The sequence below is a fragment of the Ostrea edulis genome, chromosome 3 (genome assembly GCF_947568905.1).
Source record: "Ostrea edulis chromosome 3, xbOstEdul1.1, whole genome shotgun sequence".
In the NCBI taxonomy this organism is placed as follows: Eukaryota; Metazoa; Mollusca; class Bivalvia; order Ostreida; family Ostreidae; genus Ostrea; species Ostrea edulis.
In genome coordinates, this window is record NC_079166.1 from 22,652,909 (window position 1) to 22,669,929 (window position 17,021).

General features: G+C 34.9%; 1 protein-coding gene across 8 annotated transcripts in view; it reads left to right on the forward strand.

Moving 5' to 3' along the window:
* Nucleotides 1–16,144, forward strand: part of LOC125673788 (neuron navigator 3-like) — a 125,379-nt gene extending 109,235 nt beyond the window's left edge. For 7 of the 8 annotated variants that reach the window (XM_056157563.1, XM_048910592.2, XM_048910594.2 and 4 more), the window contains 16 exons: nucleotides 1,255–1,338; nucleotides 2,521–2,559; nucleotides 5,309–5,534; nucleotides 6,646–6,782; nucleotides 7,118–7,296; nucleotides 7,607–7,754; nucleotides 8,133–8,286; nucleotides 8,858–8,955; nucleotides 9,720–9,809; nucleotides 9,997–10,165; nucleotides 10,463–10,634; nucleotides 11,139–11,354; nucleotides 12,027–12,295; nucleotides 12,502–12,620; nucleotides 12,780–12,998; nucleotides 14,626–15,587. In XM_056157563.1, the coding sequence (XP_056013538.1) occupies nucleotides 1,255–1,338; nucleotides 2,521–2,559; nucleotides 5,309–5,534; nucleotides 6,646–6,782; nucleotides 7,118–7,296; nucleotides 7,607–7,754; nucleotides 8,133–8,286; nucleotides 8,858–8,955; nucleotides 9,720–9,809; nucleotides 9,997–10,165; nucleotides 10,463–10,634; nucleotides 11,139–11,354; nucleotides 12,027–12,295; nucleotides 12,502–12,620; nucleotides 12,780–12,998; nucleotides 14,626–14,766 (2,460 nt within the window). In that variant the 3' untranslated portion in view covers nucleotides 14,767–15,587. Of the gene's footprint in view, nucleotides 1–1,254; nucleotides 1,339–2,520; nucleotides 2,560–5,308; nucleotides 5,535–6,645; nucleotides 6,783–7,117; nucleotides 7,297–7,606; nucleotides 7,755–8,132; nucleotides 8,287–8,857; nucleotides 8,956–9,719; nucleotides 9,810–9,996; nucleotides 10,166–10,462; nucleotides 10,635–11,138; nucleotides 11,355–12,026; nucleotides 12,296–12,501; nucleotides 12,621–12,779; nucleotides 12,999–14,625; nucleotides 15,588–15,690 lie in introns of those variants that run through there. The other variant, XM_056157564.1, reaches the window with a different exon arrangement.
* The last annotated feature ends 877 nt before the right edge of the window (nucleotides 16,145–17,021 follow it).

Below are 17,021 nucleotides of genomic sequence, written 5' to 3' on the forward strand. Positions count from 1 at the left end.
GAAACATTGCACGGCTGAGAGTGTTTGAATAGACATTCCTGGAGTCCTTGGATGTTTATCTGATATTGAGGCAATCACATCGATATCGAACATTCTGCGTTAGTACATCATGATAAATTGTAGGACTAATTAGGTTCATTTCACAGTTCAAGGTCTCTGGTGATGGGGGAGACCGGTGTAGTTTGCCCTCCTTCAAATTCAAGGTCATCTTTTTTTTTATCGATTAACCATGAAACAAGCAAGGTGTTGAGATTAATGAGCAAATAGTTGTGTCATATTATGCTTTGATTTAATCTTAAAATTGATGTTTAAAATCATCATGGATTTCACTAGGTATTTAACATGTTTAAAGACAGCAGCATGTTTTCAGAAGAGAAATGTCTGTTGACTTTTTTTTAAATCTTTAATTTCAGACAAAATTCATGTGGTAACTTCATTGTAGGATTGCGAACCACATAAAACAACACATCTTGTAGAATTAGCTTGTACTAGGGGAATATCACCAAATCGTTTGAATTAGCTGTTAATTTTCAGCCTTGACAAAGGGTTCATCAATTTGAGTTTCACCTGAGCTTGTTAATTCTTTGACAGATGGGGCGTAAACTTATAAATGCTTTGGGGGTTTTTTGATGATTTTTTTGTTTTTGAGCTTCTGTAAAAATAAATTGTATATATCTTGAAAGTCTGTGGGTCTCTTCAGATTTTGGAATTCTTGTATCACTGGTAATCTTCATTTTTATCATTTACCTGAACATCTTGTGTTGTAGATGGAGTGTTGACATTGAAAAGAACAAACTATGTATAAAATATCCTGGATTAGCTCCATTATGGAAAAATTTGTTTGATGCTCATGATGATTTTTTTTTAGTGTTTTAATCTTTAAAAACCATGTTTATATTGATTGGATTTTTATCTTTAAAAAAATATGCTTAAAACAAACAAGTAGGACTAATAATGAAATGAGTATAATTGACTTTCTGGAAACTTGAACCAATATATCTCGATAACTGGAAAGTTGATTAAGCTTTGATTATTTCATGGAGACGGTGTTATGCTGCATTTTCACTTATGACAAGTTCCAAATTGAAGTTGTTGCTGTAATAGTGAAAACAATAGCATAATAATGGACCCAGATACTGCTTCAGTTTTTTCTGTCAAATCTCGAAAGACCTCGGTGCCGGAGAAGTTCCAATATTCATATGGGATATATTGATATTTCTGTTGTTAATGTTTCTTTGCCTTTTTGTTTTTTAGGCCCATGTGGTGGCAGCATTTGAACAGAGCTTATCAAATATGACTGCCCGTCTTCAGCATCTGACTTCCACGGCAGAACAAAAGGTAAGTTCATATGGCCTCTCCAACTTCAAAATGGTTTTTCCACATTTCATCTTTGCAAGTTTTGACTTAATTGTTGTCTCATAATGCTGCTGTGTTTAACACATTTTTCAGTGATTTTTTTTGTCAGCCCCCTTTGGTGTATTTGTTAGTCGACTTTGAAGTTCTTTAGTTCCTTAGAATCTTTTGTTGCCGTTGTCCACTTGGCAACAATGTGCTATTGATGTGTGCATCTTGGCAGATAGTTTTCATTTTGCTGGAAGGGGGGGGGGGGGGGGGGGGGGGGGGGGGCACTGCTGTCTTTGAGAAAAGAACATTCTTCCTGACTATCCAGTTCAAGGGTAAAAATAAGAGATAAAAGCTTTTGATATTGGATATGGCTGATGAACTAAGGTCTATTTTTCCATCAATGATGTCCTGCAAATATCCCCAAAAGAAGTATATATATCATTATTGCAAGTATTTTCATTATATTTCAAGGATTTCTTCTCTGGTAGGTCGTAAAAGATAGTGTTGAATTTGTTTCCATCGTTGGTAACTGTATATGTGCAAAATTTCACGAAGATGAAGGAGACTCGCTGTAAGCTGCAGTACAGTGTCGCATATACTGCATGTTAAAGAATATACACGAGTTACGTAACGTCTATATGAATTTTGGCACATCATGGCGTTATCAGATAAAATGTCATGCTATACTCTTAAAGAAAGATATTTTCAAGGAGGCATTTGCCAACCTATTGGAGGTTATTTTTTGTAATATTGGATATGAATCATACCACTTTATCAGAGATTGAGATAGGGGTCTGCAGGAAATATGGAGATGCTGCACGCTCCTCTTATTATCATCAGTCAGAAGATGAAAACCTAAACCTCCCAGTTTTTGCTCGAGAAAGAGAGGGGATAAAGTGAAAACCAGAGGGGTTTTTTTTTAAACAAAAAGGATACAACTTTATTAGGCATTTTTGTCTACTTTGTGAATGGCCATTGACTGTCACTAAGTGAATTCTTCTCCTACAGACAATTAACCATTTTATTGCATGAACATATTGCATTAAGTCATGAAATGGCTGGCTTCTTTCAGCTGATATAATGAACAATGAAGTTTGTTTTCTTTGCATTTCCCCCCTATTTTGCTAATTTTCTGATTGGCTAACATCTTATGCTGCGTATATCATGTTCCAATAGGCTAGCGATAAAGTTCGTCTTCGCTCCAAACAAGAAAAGGTATGTGTCTCAATGCATCCACATTTTTGTTCTGTGCTACGGTAATTAAACTCTCTAAGACTTATTTTGTGTTATCAAAGTAGAATTTTTGTTTTGTTTGGGTTGGTATACATATATATTTATTTTATACTCCAAACTATATCATAACATGTCACAAAATGAAAAAAATGAAACAGTGCACTTTATAATTAAGTGATAGTTCTGTCTTTTGTTTTATATTGAAGGATGCAAGACAATAATTATATAATATGTGTATATATATACATAGAACAGTTTATGTTTCGTTTAGCTTGCTTAACAGTTTATAATTTGTTCAGCTTGCTGAAATAATGCGACCTTTTATACGTTTGTACATGTTTAATGAGTATGTAAATTAAATGCTTAGATGTTAACAATGAAGACTTTTTCAAAGGAACAAAACATTTCCTGGGTTATCAATAAGTGGCTGTTGTCACCCGACTCTAACTCTAACTCTGTCAAAGTACTTTTTCAAAACCAAATGTAACTTAGGGATGTGTAACCAAAGAGATGAATGATTTACTTTAGTAACAATAATTTGTTGAAGGACTAAACTTTGATTTTAAAAAAGTAGCTTTATACATGGCCTCTGTGCAAATTATACTTTATTCTGTGCCAGGCATTATCCAGTTTCTTTGTCAAGGTCGCTGTGTCTGTCAAGGTCACTGAGACACGCAGCTCGCAGCTTTATATCAAAATCACTTGGTAATTAAGATATATCAATATTCTACTGTAATTTGTTAAATCCAGAAGATGAGTCAGAATGGACAGTGCATCAGTTATTTACTATGCCATTTTTAGAATTACAACTCTGTCCAGTTTATCACAATTTCACACTAAAAGTCAACCCCAATCTGCAGGTATGCCAAATATTCGGGGGGGGGGTGTCCATGCAAATGTACAATTTTCCAAGGGCCAAAACTGCTGAATGTAGGTCAATCAGATTAATTAATTTGTAACGTGTCACTAGAATTTGGCTGAGGATCACCTGGCATAATGTGTAGAATTTGTAACTCTATAATGTTGGAGACTGTAACTGATAAAATTGGATCAAATAAGATCAAAACTGTAGACATAGTTGAGAAGATCTGAAAAATTATAAAACTGGATTTCTCACTTGATGAGGCATAGCATACTTCCTCCCTCCCTCCCTCCCTCCCTCCCTCCTTCAAGGAAAACAATTGTGAGTGGGGGGATAGACAGAAATGGGCAACATAATATTTTCCTACCAATCTAAGTTGGGGACAGATTGAAAGCAAAATAATGGTAGTGTCTTCTGATGTCCGAATGCCAACCATTATAATCAATGCATGAACATCAAACCAAGTGAAATTTACTATTTATTATCTTTCCATGCATGTCATGAATACAATATCCAGGGTCAAAGGTCACAAGGTCATGTTGTGTATAGATATCATTGAGATATTACTCTGATTTATCATATCGAAGGTTGACTCATATAAAAAGAATGTACAGTTTGTGCATTAGTGAATTTATAATGGTAAAATAATGTTGCATAACTAAGAAACCTTGGTTATTTCCATAACGCATAGAAATGGTTGTCCCTTGCCTAACAGACTTTAAACTAGCTGTTAATTATCATGATTATGAATTTGTAACTAGCAACTTGTGTCAATTATTTTGCAAATCACATGAAAATGAATAGAAATTCAAGAAAAAATGCATGATCATAAAACTCTTTATCTGTTCTTTTTATGCATGCGCTTTCTGGTGTTGTATGTGTTTTGCCTGCATGCATAGTGGTTCAAGCAAGCCGAGTTGTATGCATTGTAGCATATTGGCCAATTTGGTAAATTGAAAACATTATGGTAGTCTTTGTTGAGTAGGGCCCTGTAGAGATGTCCTAACAGGGTAATTGATCCTCAGATAAGATGATATTGATCAGAAATGAAGAGGGAATCCATGATATCATGAACTGCAATGAGACTGGGCTTTATCTTCAATGTGTCACTTTTGATCTCCCAAAGTTTTGAGGATATTCCTAATGCCGACTCGTTATACTAGAGTTGTATTTGTAAAGATACAAAAAAATATTTCCAAATCAAAGACGACAGAATTACGCAAGAAGCGAAACTTTTGAAGCATCGACAGAACTTCTTGTTTTTTGTATTTTTCTGATTGATAGATGCACGAAGAAAATGCCATTATGCAGATAAACAAAAGAGATGCGCAGTGAAAATATTTAGTTTGGATTCAATGCGTTTACAGACTGGGGATAGTTTACTCCCTGTGTTTGTTTAGCATGTTGTTTGTGGGGTAGATATGCACTATTCCTGATGCCGGAGTAGTTTGTTGCAGTTTATTTGGGTTTCACTTGCTCTGCACTGAAATATAAAACATTTCATAATCTTTGCATCTGTTTTGCCTCATGGCAGATGGAAATCATTTTCTAAATGACTAAACAGCTCTGTAGCAAAAAGCGTTATAGTGACTCTTTTTGTAAGGGGGAAAAGTTTTAGCAGTACCAGTTCAATACAGCTCGGCAGGAATCTTTGTTGTGTTAACTCGGCTATCATTTTTCTGGATTTTAAAGTGATCTCTGTATGAAATTGTGTTGTTCCAATTAAGGTAATTATGCTGTAATTATGATTTTTCTGTTTTACAGGAGAAACGTGCAACAAGAGTCTCCTTTTTGTTTAGTGTATATGTTACTTGCACAGAAATGTATTTGTTTATTTTAACGTTAAATACTGATTTATTGTCTTTGTAGGATTCTGAGTTAAATGAATTAAGAGCAACCATCGAAGCACTTAAACGACAAAGTGGCCTAAGCATACCTGACCCCACAATTCTCAGCCCTGGGGCGGGGCGCCGTCACACTTCACCGGGTATGGTCAATACAAACGATTACGTGTCTAGTCCGCTCCACCCAATCCATCAACAATCTCCTCACCACGGCAACCGACCAGGGTTCAATACCCTACCGATGCCCACTGGTAAAAAAAAAAATGATAGCATAATTAGCTTTTTAAATCACCAACATCACTTTTTTTTTTGAGTGTTTTTACTTAGTGTATTATCACTGTTGTCACATTTGTAGTCAGTTTCAATTTTGTATTTGATATAATTAGTAACCTTTTTCCACATATGTTTCACTATTTTTGATTATGTTAAATTCTTTGAATATCGTAAGGAGGGTATAATGTTTAAAATTTTGTGATCATTGGCGCCATTAATTGTGATCTTTTCTTTTACCCATTGTTATTCTTATCAGCCTTGAAAAAACATTATTCATCACTGCAAGGAATCAAAGATTTTCATACTCTTCCGAAAATCATTGGTAAAACAATTCTCCAAAATTCTAGCTTAGAATTTCTTTTTACACATTTCATCTTTTGGGCTATATATATGGTCACACGAATATAGAATATAGTCACAATAACTAAGGTGCAGGGATACTTTTTTTTAATATGGTAGATGGCAAAGTTTAGGACTATTTGGTCACCTTTCTGAACATTTTGATTTCTCCCTGGTTCAAAGCAGGGTGGTGGAGTGGGCACAATGTTATTTGTATTTTATTCTTTGTAATTATTTGGCATGCTGTAATACATATTCCTTGCATGACATTTCTCCTTTCACAATATATTTCATCTTTTTTTCCCAAGCTCTATGTATTTGTTTCTTCATGACATTTTATAATCACTATTACATTTTAACGGATTTTTGTTGTATATTGTTAATAACTGGTATATAGATTTTAAAATTTAAACTGAATGATATGATTTTCTCTCTACATTAATTTTAAAGTAGTCAACCAAGCTGTCTTAATGGAATTCCGGTTTCGGAGCTGTTTATTGTCTCTTGATTACGTTAGGATTTTACTACACTCTGACAGCCATCTCTATACAAACGCTCACCATTTGCCAATAATCTTTCAAAAATGATTACCTCATTCTTAGCTCTGAATGATGTCTTGTATATTTTCTGTGTGTCTGCCAACTTTCATAATCCTGTTTTATTTCTAATGCATGTTCTGAATATTGTAAAAATTTAACCCTGTGGAAACGAGACAAAAAGTGATGACGGTGATTCTATTTCCGTCTTCAGAGGGCAGGATCACACGACAGCTATCCACAGACAGTGTGTCAAGCATCAACAGTCTCTCCAGTGCATGCAGCACCGCCAGCCAGCAATCGGCAGCCACGGACGGGGAAGCAGGGCGCCGCAAAAAGAAAAAGGGATGGGTGAGTAAAGGGATTTCAATACTCTATAAGCTAGTGCATGAATTATAAATACTGAGGTCTCCGAAACAAGCAGATTTATGGACCTACTGATAATTGTATGGAAATGAGAGGGGGTTGTAGTGACCAGTCGTCAGATTATGGGTAACCAAGAGAATTGTATCCAGCATGAAATAACATAGAAATTTTATGCATGAACATTGTTTTCTTTTAGTACTGCAAGAACAATCAAATTTTTCTTTTTATGAATAAAATTTTGATTAAAGTTAAAGAATAATCTTTACACAGAGTTGAAGTTGAATTAAATATTATGTCTAGGAAATTTGTTCTTTTTCCAGCTGCGAAGTTCCTTCAGCAAGGCTTTCTCCAGAAAGAAGAATAAGAGTGGTTCAATGTCTGATTACGAGGTGGAGACGGGCCACCTAAGGTCAAACTTCTCAGCTCCAAACTCTCCTCTACTGCAGATCCACATGCCAAACGGCCAGGGTCTTATCAAAGGCTCACACTCATCAAGTGCGTAAGTAGAATATCCTCCATCAATCTGAAGCATTCTACAACTCCATTGGAATCATTGTCATACTCAAGTGTTTTTTTTCAAGATATGAGGAATGTGATACTGTCCATACATATAAAGATGTTTTCAAAATGGTACAACAATGTTAAAGTCTTGAACTATTTACAGCTAATGAATCAGTTATTGAATTGTAAAATTATAAATTGGAACCGCATGAGACAGATGATTTGCACTATAAGAGAAAATGGAATGTTCTGTCGTATGGCATCCACTTCTTTTAGAGTTTAAATATTATACTAATTTCTCCTCTCAGTTTATATGAGGCTGAAGATGCCTCCTCCCTTCTGGAGCTGAAGAAACAGCTTCGTGATAAAGACATGAAGCTGACGGACATTAGACTGGAGGCTTTGTCGTCTGCTCATCAACTGGAGCAGCTCCGTGAGACCATGAATAAAATGAAGGTAAAGGACAGAACTTTTATCAAATGAAAGAGACAAACGTGGTACTTTGAAGGATAAAATTCATATAGCGCCATATATTAAACAAATTACTCCAAGGCGCTTTACAAAAGGAATGCTACAATAAAACACAATTAAATGAAATTAGACAACAGTATGACATAAGATCTTGTATCTGTAAAATTATCAAAATAAAACACTTAATTAAGATTGATAGCTAAAAGGGTTTTGGGGTGGGTTTTTTTTTTTTTTTGGGGGGGGGGGGTATATGATATATATGAAGATCAAGCTTTCATTTATCTCGATGCTTTTTTGTTGTTTTACACATGGTTGCAAGATATATTGTTTTATTTACAATATTGAATTGGGTTTTTTTTCTAGAATGAAATGAGTGCCTTGAAAGCAGACAATGATAGACTACAAAGAATGATGCATGTTCGTCCATTAAATTCATCCCAGAATTCCATAGTCCATAATCGTACTAGCAGTGACTCCTTAGAGCGGTCACTAAGCATCACAGAACAACCTAGTCTAGGTAAGCACCTGGTCGCATTTTAGAGGGGCATTAACTGGTATTTTGTCACCAAAAACTTAATTGAATATGCTCTTTATTATATATTTCAGTAATAACACCAGTATTTAATTATTTCAAACACTTTGTATTCTCAAAGCAGGGGCGTGAATTTGGGGATTGAATAATTATTAAATTGTCTTACAAGACAATAATTCTTTTTGATATATTTCTTTACACTAAGAGCTGTTACCTAACGTAGTTTTAGTAGGTTTCTCTAGTTTTTTTTGCAAAATGAATGTTTTTATTCGTCATTAATATATCCCTATGTCATTGAGAGATTTAGAGAAAACAATGGTTGCCATTGCTTTCACAGCCAATGGCCCCTTTAAACTGTCATTTTAAAAAATACGGACAAGTCATTTATTATTGACAAGAAGATAGAATGTCAAAATTTTAAGAAAATGGAGAAATTACAATATGTACCGGAAATAAATGCATTGATAATTGCCTGTGAAATGATGCCTTCTTTTCATGAGTCAAATGATGGACTTGGATGTGAAAGAAAAACTGAATTTAAACTATTTTGTTTCAGAAATGATATTATCAGAGACCCCTGACAGAGATGGCAAGAGGGTAACAATGACTGTGTATCTGGGGTCCAACCCGGACCCATTAAGGGATGGAATAGAGGTAAATATAGTGTGTCAAGATAGAAACTCCGGGCAAAAAATTAAACATGTGATAAAGTCAATCTTGTTTTCATATTTGATTGTAAACATCGGAGAAGAAGAGAAATTTTCAAAGTTAACTGCACTTAGATAAAAATCTAATATTGTTGTTAGAGATTAGCCTCATGTGGTTTTATTGTTTCTTTACCACCTCTCCTATATACTCTGTAAGTTGTGTACTTAGATTGCACCGATACGATACTCCATTCAATCTTAAAAAAGATATGAAATAATGAAATTGTCAATAAGTACACAATGACATAAACAGACAATATTTTGCACTTTTCAAAAAATTACTCACGTAAAATTACAAGGTAGCTAGATCTGGGGTTTTTTTTGTTTTTTTTTTGGTTTGTTTTTTTTTTTTTTTCTAAATAAAAAAAAGAGTTCAGATTAGAATTGTTGGAACATAATGTTAATATCAAATGTGAATTACAATACTTGAAAGATAAAACTATTTCCTGTATATTACATTATCACAAAACAGACACCTGTTTGCAGATTTCTTCATGTGGGTTTGGCAAGATAAGAAATAGTTATAGCCATTCCGAAATCAGAAATAACCATTGCTCGTAATTTGTTTGTAATTCCAGGTTCTGTACAGAATTCTCTTGGCATGGGATGGTTTTGTAATTGAGGTTCATTAAGTGTTACATATGTTTTACAGGATTTGTGAAAGTTCTTGTAATTTATTAAAAGGCTTTTTTTTCCCCTGTCTGTTTGTAGAAACCTGCAGAAGTATTAATAGGTTCCCTCTCTGTCAGCGGAAAAACAAAGTGGGACATCCTAGATAACATTGTGCGAAAAATATTAAAGGTGATTGTCTAATTTCAAGCTCTGTAGATAAAGTTTTAAAAGATTTGAATGTTTTTCTTTCTCGTTTCATATTTCATATGTAGTTCCAAATGTGTTGACTTTTAATCTGTAAAGTACGACATGTATGAATTTTACTTCCCTTTGTGAACTATGAAATGAAAATTGAATGGAATGAATTTTATTATAGGAATATGTGTTGAGAGTGGATCCTGTGACAAATTTAGGGCTCAGTGCTGAAAGTGTCTTTTCATATCACATTGCCGAAATTGTGCGGACAAAAGACGCAGAACTGCCTGAGTTACTCCCCATAGGTTACCTGGTTGGTGACACAATGCAAATTGGAATTTGCTTGAAAGGTACTTTTGGAAAAGTATAGATGAACTTAAAAAATTCATGAAAACTTATGATGTATAATACACACATGCATATCTGAAGGTTTGTGAGGGGGGAAATAGCAATAAAATGACACTAGTAGACGGTATGAAGAGCTATACTGATATTATTCTTTTTTGTGCTTCATTCTCTGCTTGCTTGAAGTTTGTATTTTGTGGTTTAGGAATTTGTACATTGAGCTGAAGTTAAATTCAGTATTTTGTGGTTTAGAAATTTTTACGTTTAGCTGTTGTTAAATCCAGTATTTTGTGGTTTGACAGGCACCAGACAGAACAGTGTAGACTCGCTGGCTTTTGAGACCTTGATCCCCAAGTCCATAGTCCAGAGATACGTCTCTCTGCTTCTCGAACACAGGAGGATTATTCTTTGTGGACCAAGTGGCACCGGAAAAACCTACCTGGCTCAAAAATTGGCTGAGCATCTGGTTCTCAGGTAATAAAAAAAAAAAAAAAAAAGAGATGTCACTGAAATTTTTATTTGACTACAGTTGGCTTTCATACCAAATGACATTTTAGTAGTTGCTTTTGTCATGTGTATGCACCATGGTGACACTTATGTCTATGAATCATATGCTATTCTTGCACATGAAATGCATGTAAATGAAGGCTGCAAGTTATGTTGAAATACACAGGGGCAATATTTATGGTTCAAAGAGTGAATATGAATTTATTCGTGTGGTCTAGATTTCATGGTGGAAAAGTCATTCAGTATGGATCTATCTATACCATGAAGACAATAAAGATCCCCCCAACAACAATTAGTAACTGTCCAGTCTTATTATACATTAGTGCACCAAGTTGGAAGAAAAACCAATAAACCAATAGCATTATAATGACTGCTTAAATCCTGTGTGGGATGCCATGAATCTCTGTACTTCACAGTAGCCTAATACACTTGGTCAGAGAGGAGTACTACAAGTAAGCTATTTCCTTACAGATCTGGGAAGGAGCTTACCGCAGGCTCGGTGGCAACTTTCAATGTGGACCATAAATCAGCGAAGGAGTTACGGCAGTATCTGGCCAACATCGCGGAGCAGTGCGAGAACACGGGGGTGGGGGAACTCCCTAGTGTGATTATCCTGGACAATCTCCATCACGTGGGATCGCTAGGGGAAGTGTTTAATGGATTCCTCAGCGTCAAGTATCAGAAGTGGTGAGTGTACTCAGATATAGTGAGTACTCGGAAATAGTGAGTGTACTCAGATAACGAGTACTCAGATAATGAGTGTACTCAGAAATAGTTAATGTACTCAAATAATGAGTGTACTCAAATAATGAGTGTACTCAAAATAATGAATGTACTCAAATAATGAATGTACTCAGAAATGGTGACTGTACTCAGAAATAATGAATGTCCTTCGATATAGTGTACTCAGAAATAGTGAGTGTACTCAAATAGTGAGTGTACTCAGAAATAGTGAGTGTACTCAAATAATGAATGTACTCAGAAATAGTGAGTGTATTCAAATAGTGAGTGTACTCAGAAATAGTGAGTGTACTCAAATAATGAGTGTACCCAGAAATAGTGAGTGTACTCAAATAATATTTTAGATTTAATCCTCTGAGAGTGTGTAAAATTTAATCCTGTGAGATATCAGATATGATGGTACTACTACCATGGGAAATGAGGCTTAGAATGATTATTCATAGTGTGTTACTCAAGGTCATTTTTACTTCTGTTTATTAGATTTTTTATTTCTCTACCTAAGATATTTCATTCTATATACATAAAAGTTTACACAAGTTGTCTATGCTTTATACACTGGGTAATGCCTGTAAATGAATGCAGCAAGTTCTGTCATGTAAACTCCAATTTACTTTACAGCCCCTACATCATCGGAACCATGAATCAGGCCACCTGCTCCACGACAAATCTTCAGCTCCATCACAATTTCCGTTGGGTGCTGTGTGCCAATCACATGGAGCCAGTGAAGGGGTTCCTAGGGCGGTATTTACGACGGAAACTGGTGGAAGCCGAGGTCAGAACTGGTATCCGCAACAATGACCTGAACAGGATCATTGACTGGGTGCCAAAAGTGTGGCTCCACCTCAACAAATTTCTAGAGACCCACAGTTCCTCTGATGTCACTATTGGTATAGAACATCATAATGATTTGTTGGATTTCAGAAAAACAGAAATGTCTCCGATATTTAAAAGTTAATTGTTGCAACTTCAAAAAGTTTAAATTTCAGAAAAGACATTTTTTTTTGAAGACCTCTGTAAAACAAAAGTAATTTTCTTTTGCAATGGCTGACTAGTTGTTTTGTACAGGATACTACTTGTGGTTTTTCCCATGCAGGTCCTAGATTATTCCTGTCCTGTCCAATGGAGATTGCTGGCTCCAAAGTGTGGTTCACGGATCTGTGGAACTATTCCATTGTCCCCTATCTGTTGGAGGCTGTCAGAGAGGGTCTGCAGGTATATACCAACACAAACATCTTCGGCTGTTATGTATTAACGTGTTGTCACATGATCTGAAATTCAAACAATTTTTGTACTGAGCAGTTTAATATTTTCATATCCATGATATGCAATAAACATATGATGCTGTATATGTAAATGCTGTGCGGTTTGTAGGTGTATGGTAAAAGAGCACCATGGGAAGACCCCACAGAATGGGTGCTTGAATCTTATCCATGGGCAACAGCAAAGGATGAGGACCCGTCCCTGCTGAAGATACGCCCAGAAGATGTGGGATATGATAGTCAAGGAGTTATCTCCACTTCCACGGGGGTCCCACTGAAATCGAAGTCTGCTGACTCGAACAACCACAGTGAAACGTCGACCGACCCCTTGGTTAGTCATGTGTAAAACCGCAATCCACACTCACTGTTCGATGTTGTAGTCTTTTGTTTTGTTTAGCAAGCAAATGGTAGAACACACCACATTTTTTGTTTCGAAATCCCACCATGATTTTCAAATTGTTGGCACCGTAAGTGGTTGACACAGCCATTTTTTGTTCTTGTTGTCAGTATACCCACAGTCATGTGTTCAGTCAAAAAAGTCCATGTTGTTTTCATCAACTTGTACAGGAAATGGAGGCCAAAATTAAATCCATTGCATGATTTGCTGTCCAATTTCTTGTTTACAGATTCAAGTTTTTGTTGTTTGTAAGGTTTGTTAAGATTTAGTTTATTGCCAATCATGAATCATAATGGCCATCAGTTGAAAGTAATCAAATAAGGTTAAAAAAAAAAAATAAAGAAAACCACAGCCAGGGTTATAATACCAATGTCTCATGAACAGTCATAAGGCCAGAAAAAAGTTATTAATAGTTTCTCGGGCATGGCTAGGTACCACATGGGATTTTTTTAATATTTGTTTATTTATAGGAGGTAACTCTTGCTATAGATTTCGGAAGGTTTTAATAAAATTGTAAGTATATTAAGGTGGCTCACTACACCCTGAAATAGTTTAATCATATAAGATATGATGATATGTATATTATATGCCAAAAAGGCAGAAAATATGCAAATTAGGATAAAAACATGATTTCCCAAAAAATTATTTCAACACACATGAATAAAAGACTCTGGGGGATTTGAACTCGAGATCTGTGGTTCACCATCCCAATGCTTTAAACACTGAGCTACGATGATAAACAAACAAATCGATTGATACAAATAATTCACAAGACATTTAAATCGCCATCTTGTGACATGGTGTCATACAAAGTATAAGCTTTAGTGTAGTGAGCTACCTTGCACTCATTCTACGGTCAACATGAAAAGGAAAGATAACTCATGCTACAGCCAAGTAAAAGAGAAAAAAGATGCCGGCCTGCCTCATAAATTTTTTTTAAATTTTTTGGCCTGAATTGTTTAGTCACTTGTGTGGGACCCTGTGGTGTAGATCAGTACTGTATAAAATCTCTTCTGATATGACAGTAATAGATTAGACTTGTAGCGAAACATCTACAGGCATGTCAAACTAAATCTTCTTAGGCACGGGCTCTATGCAGGGTATAGTTTCATTTCGAGCATAGAAAGATAACACAGAGACTTGAATCTTAAACAGGCTGAATTATTTTGTAGTTGTGTGCACCCAAGTCCTGTTTGCTTGCAACATTTTATCGTTAATGTGCATTGTGCATCCAGTTTTGTGTGCATTTTGTTTTGTTCAGCAGACCATTTAGCCTCTCATCTTTTACTAAAAAGTTTGTAAAGCAGGAGACTTAAAGCAAGTTATTATTTCTTGATTGTTTCTCGGTTCCCACCCGATACAAGCTTAAATTGACCCATTACAGACATGTGTAATTTGTTTATATATTGATTAGTATCATTATTCACTGAGAGACTAATTGAAAACATTTGATGATTTAGAAAGATGGAGGGAAAGGTTAGGTGGTCTGTTGTGGGAATGTTTTATTTTATTTGTATAGAGTTCTATAACTTGCTGGTATGTCGTTTTTGTAACATTTCAGTATAACATGATCAAGCGTCTACAGGAAGCAGCTAATTATTCTAGTTCTCAGAGCGGACAGGAGGATGATTCCGCCAGCGTTGGTAGTCAGTGCAGCAGTGTGCAGGACTTGTCTATGTCAAGTGTAGAGTCCACGATATAATGAAATTCACCAACAATGCAAACGTTCTTGTGAAGTAGAGTCCACGATATAATGAAAAATTCACCAACAATGCAAACGTTCTCGTGAAGTAGAGTCCACGATATAATGAAATTCACCAACAATGCAAACATTCTCGTGAAGTAGAGTCCATGATATAATGAAATTCACCAACAATGCAAACATTCTCATGAAGCTGTATGCTGTGATCATTTAAGAGTTTAGAATTCGAAACAATAGTTTTGTGTACAATATAATGTTTTAATTTATACAACATTAAATATTGATGTGTTTTATTTATTTTCTAAAGGAAAGTAACCATAATATGTACATTTTATTACATATAACACATTTGCCAAATGCTGATTTTAATATTGTTTAGTTAAATTGGAAATTCTGACTCCAAACAAAACAGTTTTTCTTTAAAATAGACACATAAGTATTATCTAGATGGTATTCCTTCACGACACAGAAGAATTGGCAGCTATTGACTCAAGGTGCTTTTAATATTATAATTTACAAAAATTGATGTGAAAAATTAAGAAATATTTACCGGTAAGGCCAGTTGGTATTGTGCAATTTTTTTTATTTCCTTGAAAGTGTACAAATTCATTTACATCAAAATAGGACTAGATGTGTTGCATTGAAAGATTTGCAGACGACATTTCAATCTCCATGAATTGCTGATCTCTTGATTAGTAGTTAATTGTACAATGATTGATGTTGTCAAACAGCATGTTGCATGATTTTGTTGTTTAGTTTTGAAAATAGATCACATTTCCTAATTGCTGCACCATTCTGCGAATAATAGTTTCAAAGAAAAATCCATAATTGCATTTGATTTGTTGCTATATATATAAAAAAAAAAAAGCCATACAGTCACAAGAGGCTAATGTTTTCTTCATCAAATGTTCTATTTATTTGAAGGTCCGACCAGGCAAGACCATATCAGCAGACACAGCATAACAAATACGTGAATTGTAAATACGGAATTTAAAAAAAAAAAAAATATCTCGATGCAACATGTGATTAAGTGATTCTGTACATATCTATAGACATGTGGGAAATTGACAAAGTTATGCCCTTCTTGGGAAGTTTCTCCTAGTTTTAATTCACAAGGAGATTTTGGGGCAGAGATGAGGTAACCCTTCATTTATCTTCGCCAATTCTTAATTTTGGAAGATTTTTTTTAACATGTATACAAAAAATACAGAGAAACCCAAAAAGTACATCATGATGAAATTTTCCCAAGATCTATTTACTTTTTGTATTGAAAGCATGAGTCGATTTTAAATGTGTATGGTTTTTAATTCCCTACATACAATTGTTTTCATTGATGCTTTAAAACTCCTTGCTTTATATATTTCTTAATTGCTTGTCCCCTTTAATGTGAAGAGCTTATTTTGGTTCAGGTGTGTAATGCTTTGAAATTGACATTGCCTTAAGCTTGCCAACTTTCGACTCCTAGGAGGGGCATAGGATTTGTGTGATTGTTTGAGCATTTCATATTGTCCACATGTATGTCAACTGTATATTGACGAAGAATATACATTGTCTCCCTTACTTCGAACTCTATTGTAAATTAACTTACAATCTAATGCACTCGTTTGAATTAGAGCTATATGAAATTCTTAACACATGTTTTGCATGTTGGATACCTGTATGTAGCATATTCGAGGGAAACGAGGAGAAAATGGATGAACTGAAAAGGAATAGCTTTTAAAAAATTTATGGAATTTATCAAGTGCTTCACATACAATGTACATTAAGCCATGATTTAGAAGTCATTTCATGATCACAATTCGACAGATGTTCTCGTGTGTTATATTACACATAGGAGACCAGTAGATCTCATATGATTCTCATTCAGGCCACAGTGGCAATAATCTATCAATATGTAGGAAGTAGAGAGGAGTTGTCACCCTTTTCTGAGACTCTTCACTTAGGAGGAGGATTCTCTTCAAATTCTAGTCATCGCACATACGAAAACAATACAGAAATATCCTGTGTTTATGATGTTAATTTTCTCTATTCTTTTATAGACATTTTACATTACCTTCAGAAGTTTTTTTTTTGTACATCATTTGTTTTCCATGTGAACACATTTCTCAAAACACTATGAAAGGTGCTGTATAGGTATTATATGATTGTCATCAATGTACAAAAATGTAGGTCATTGATAGCATATTGTACCAATGTTACTATTTATAATTGTACATACTGGAACTTGTTTGAATGGTGTTTCTTGTTGTTCAGAG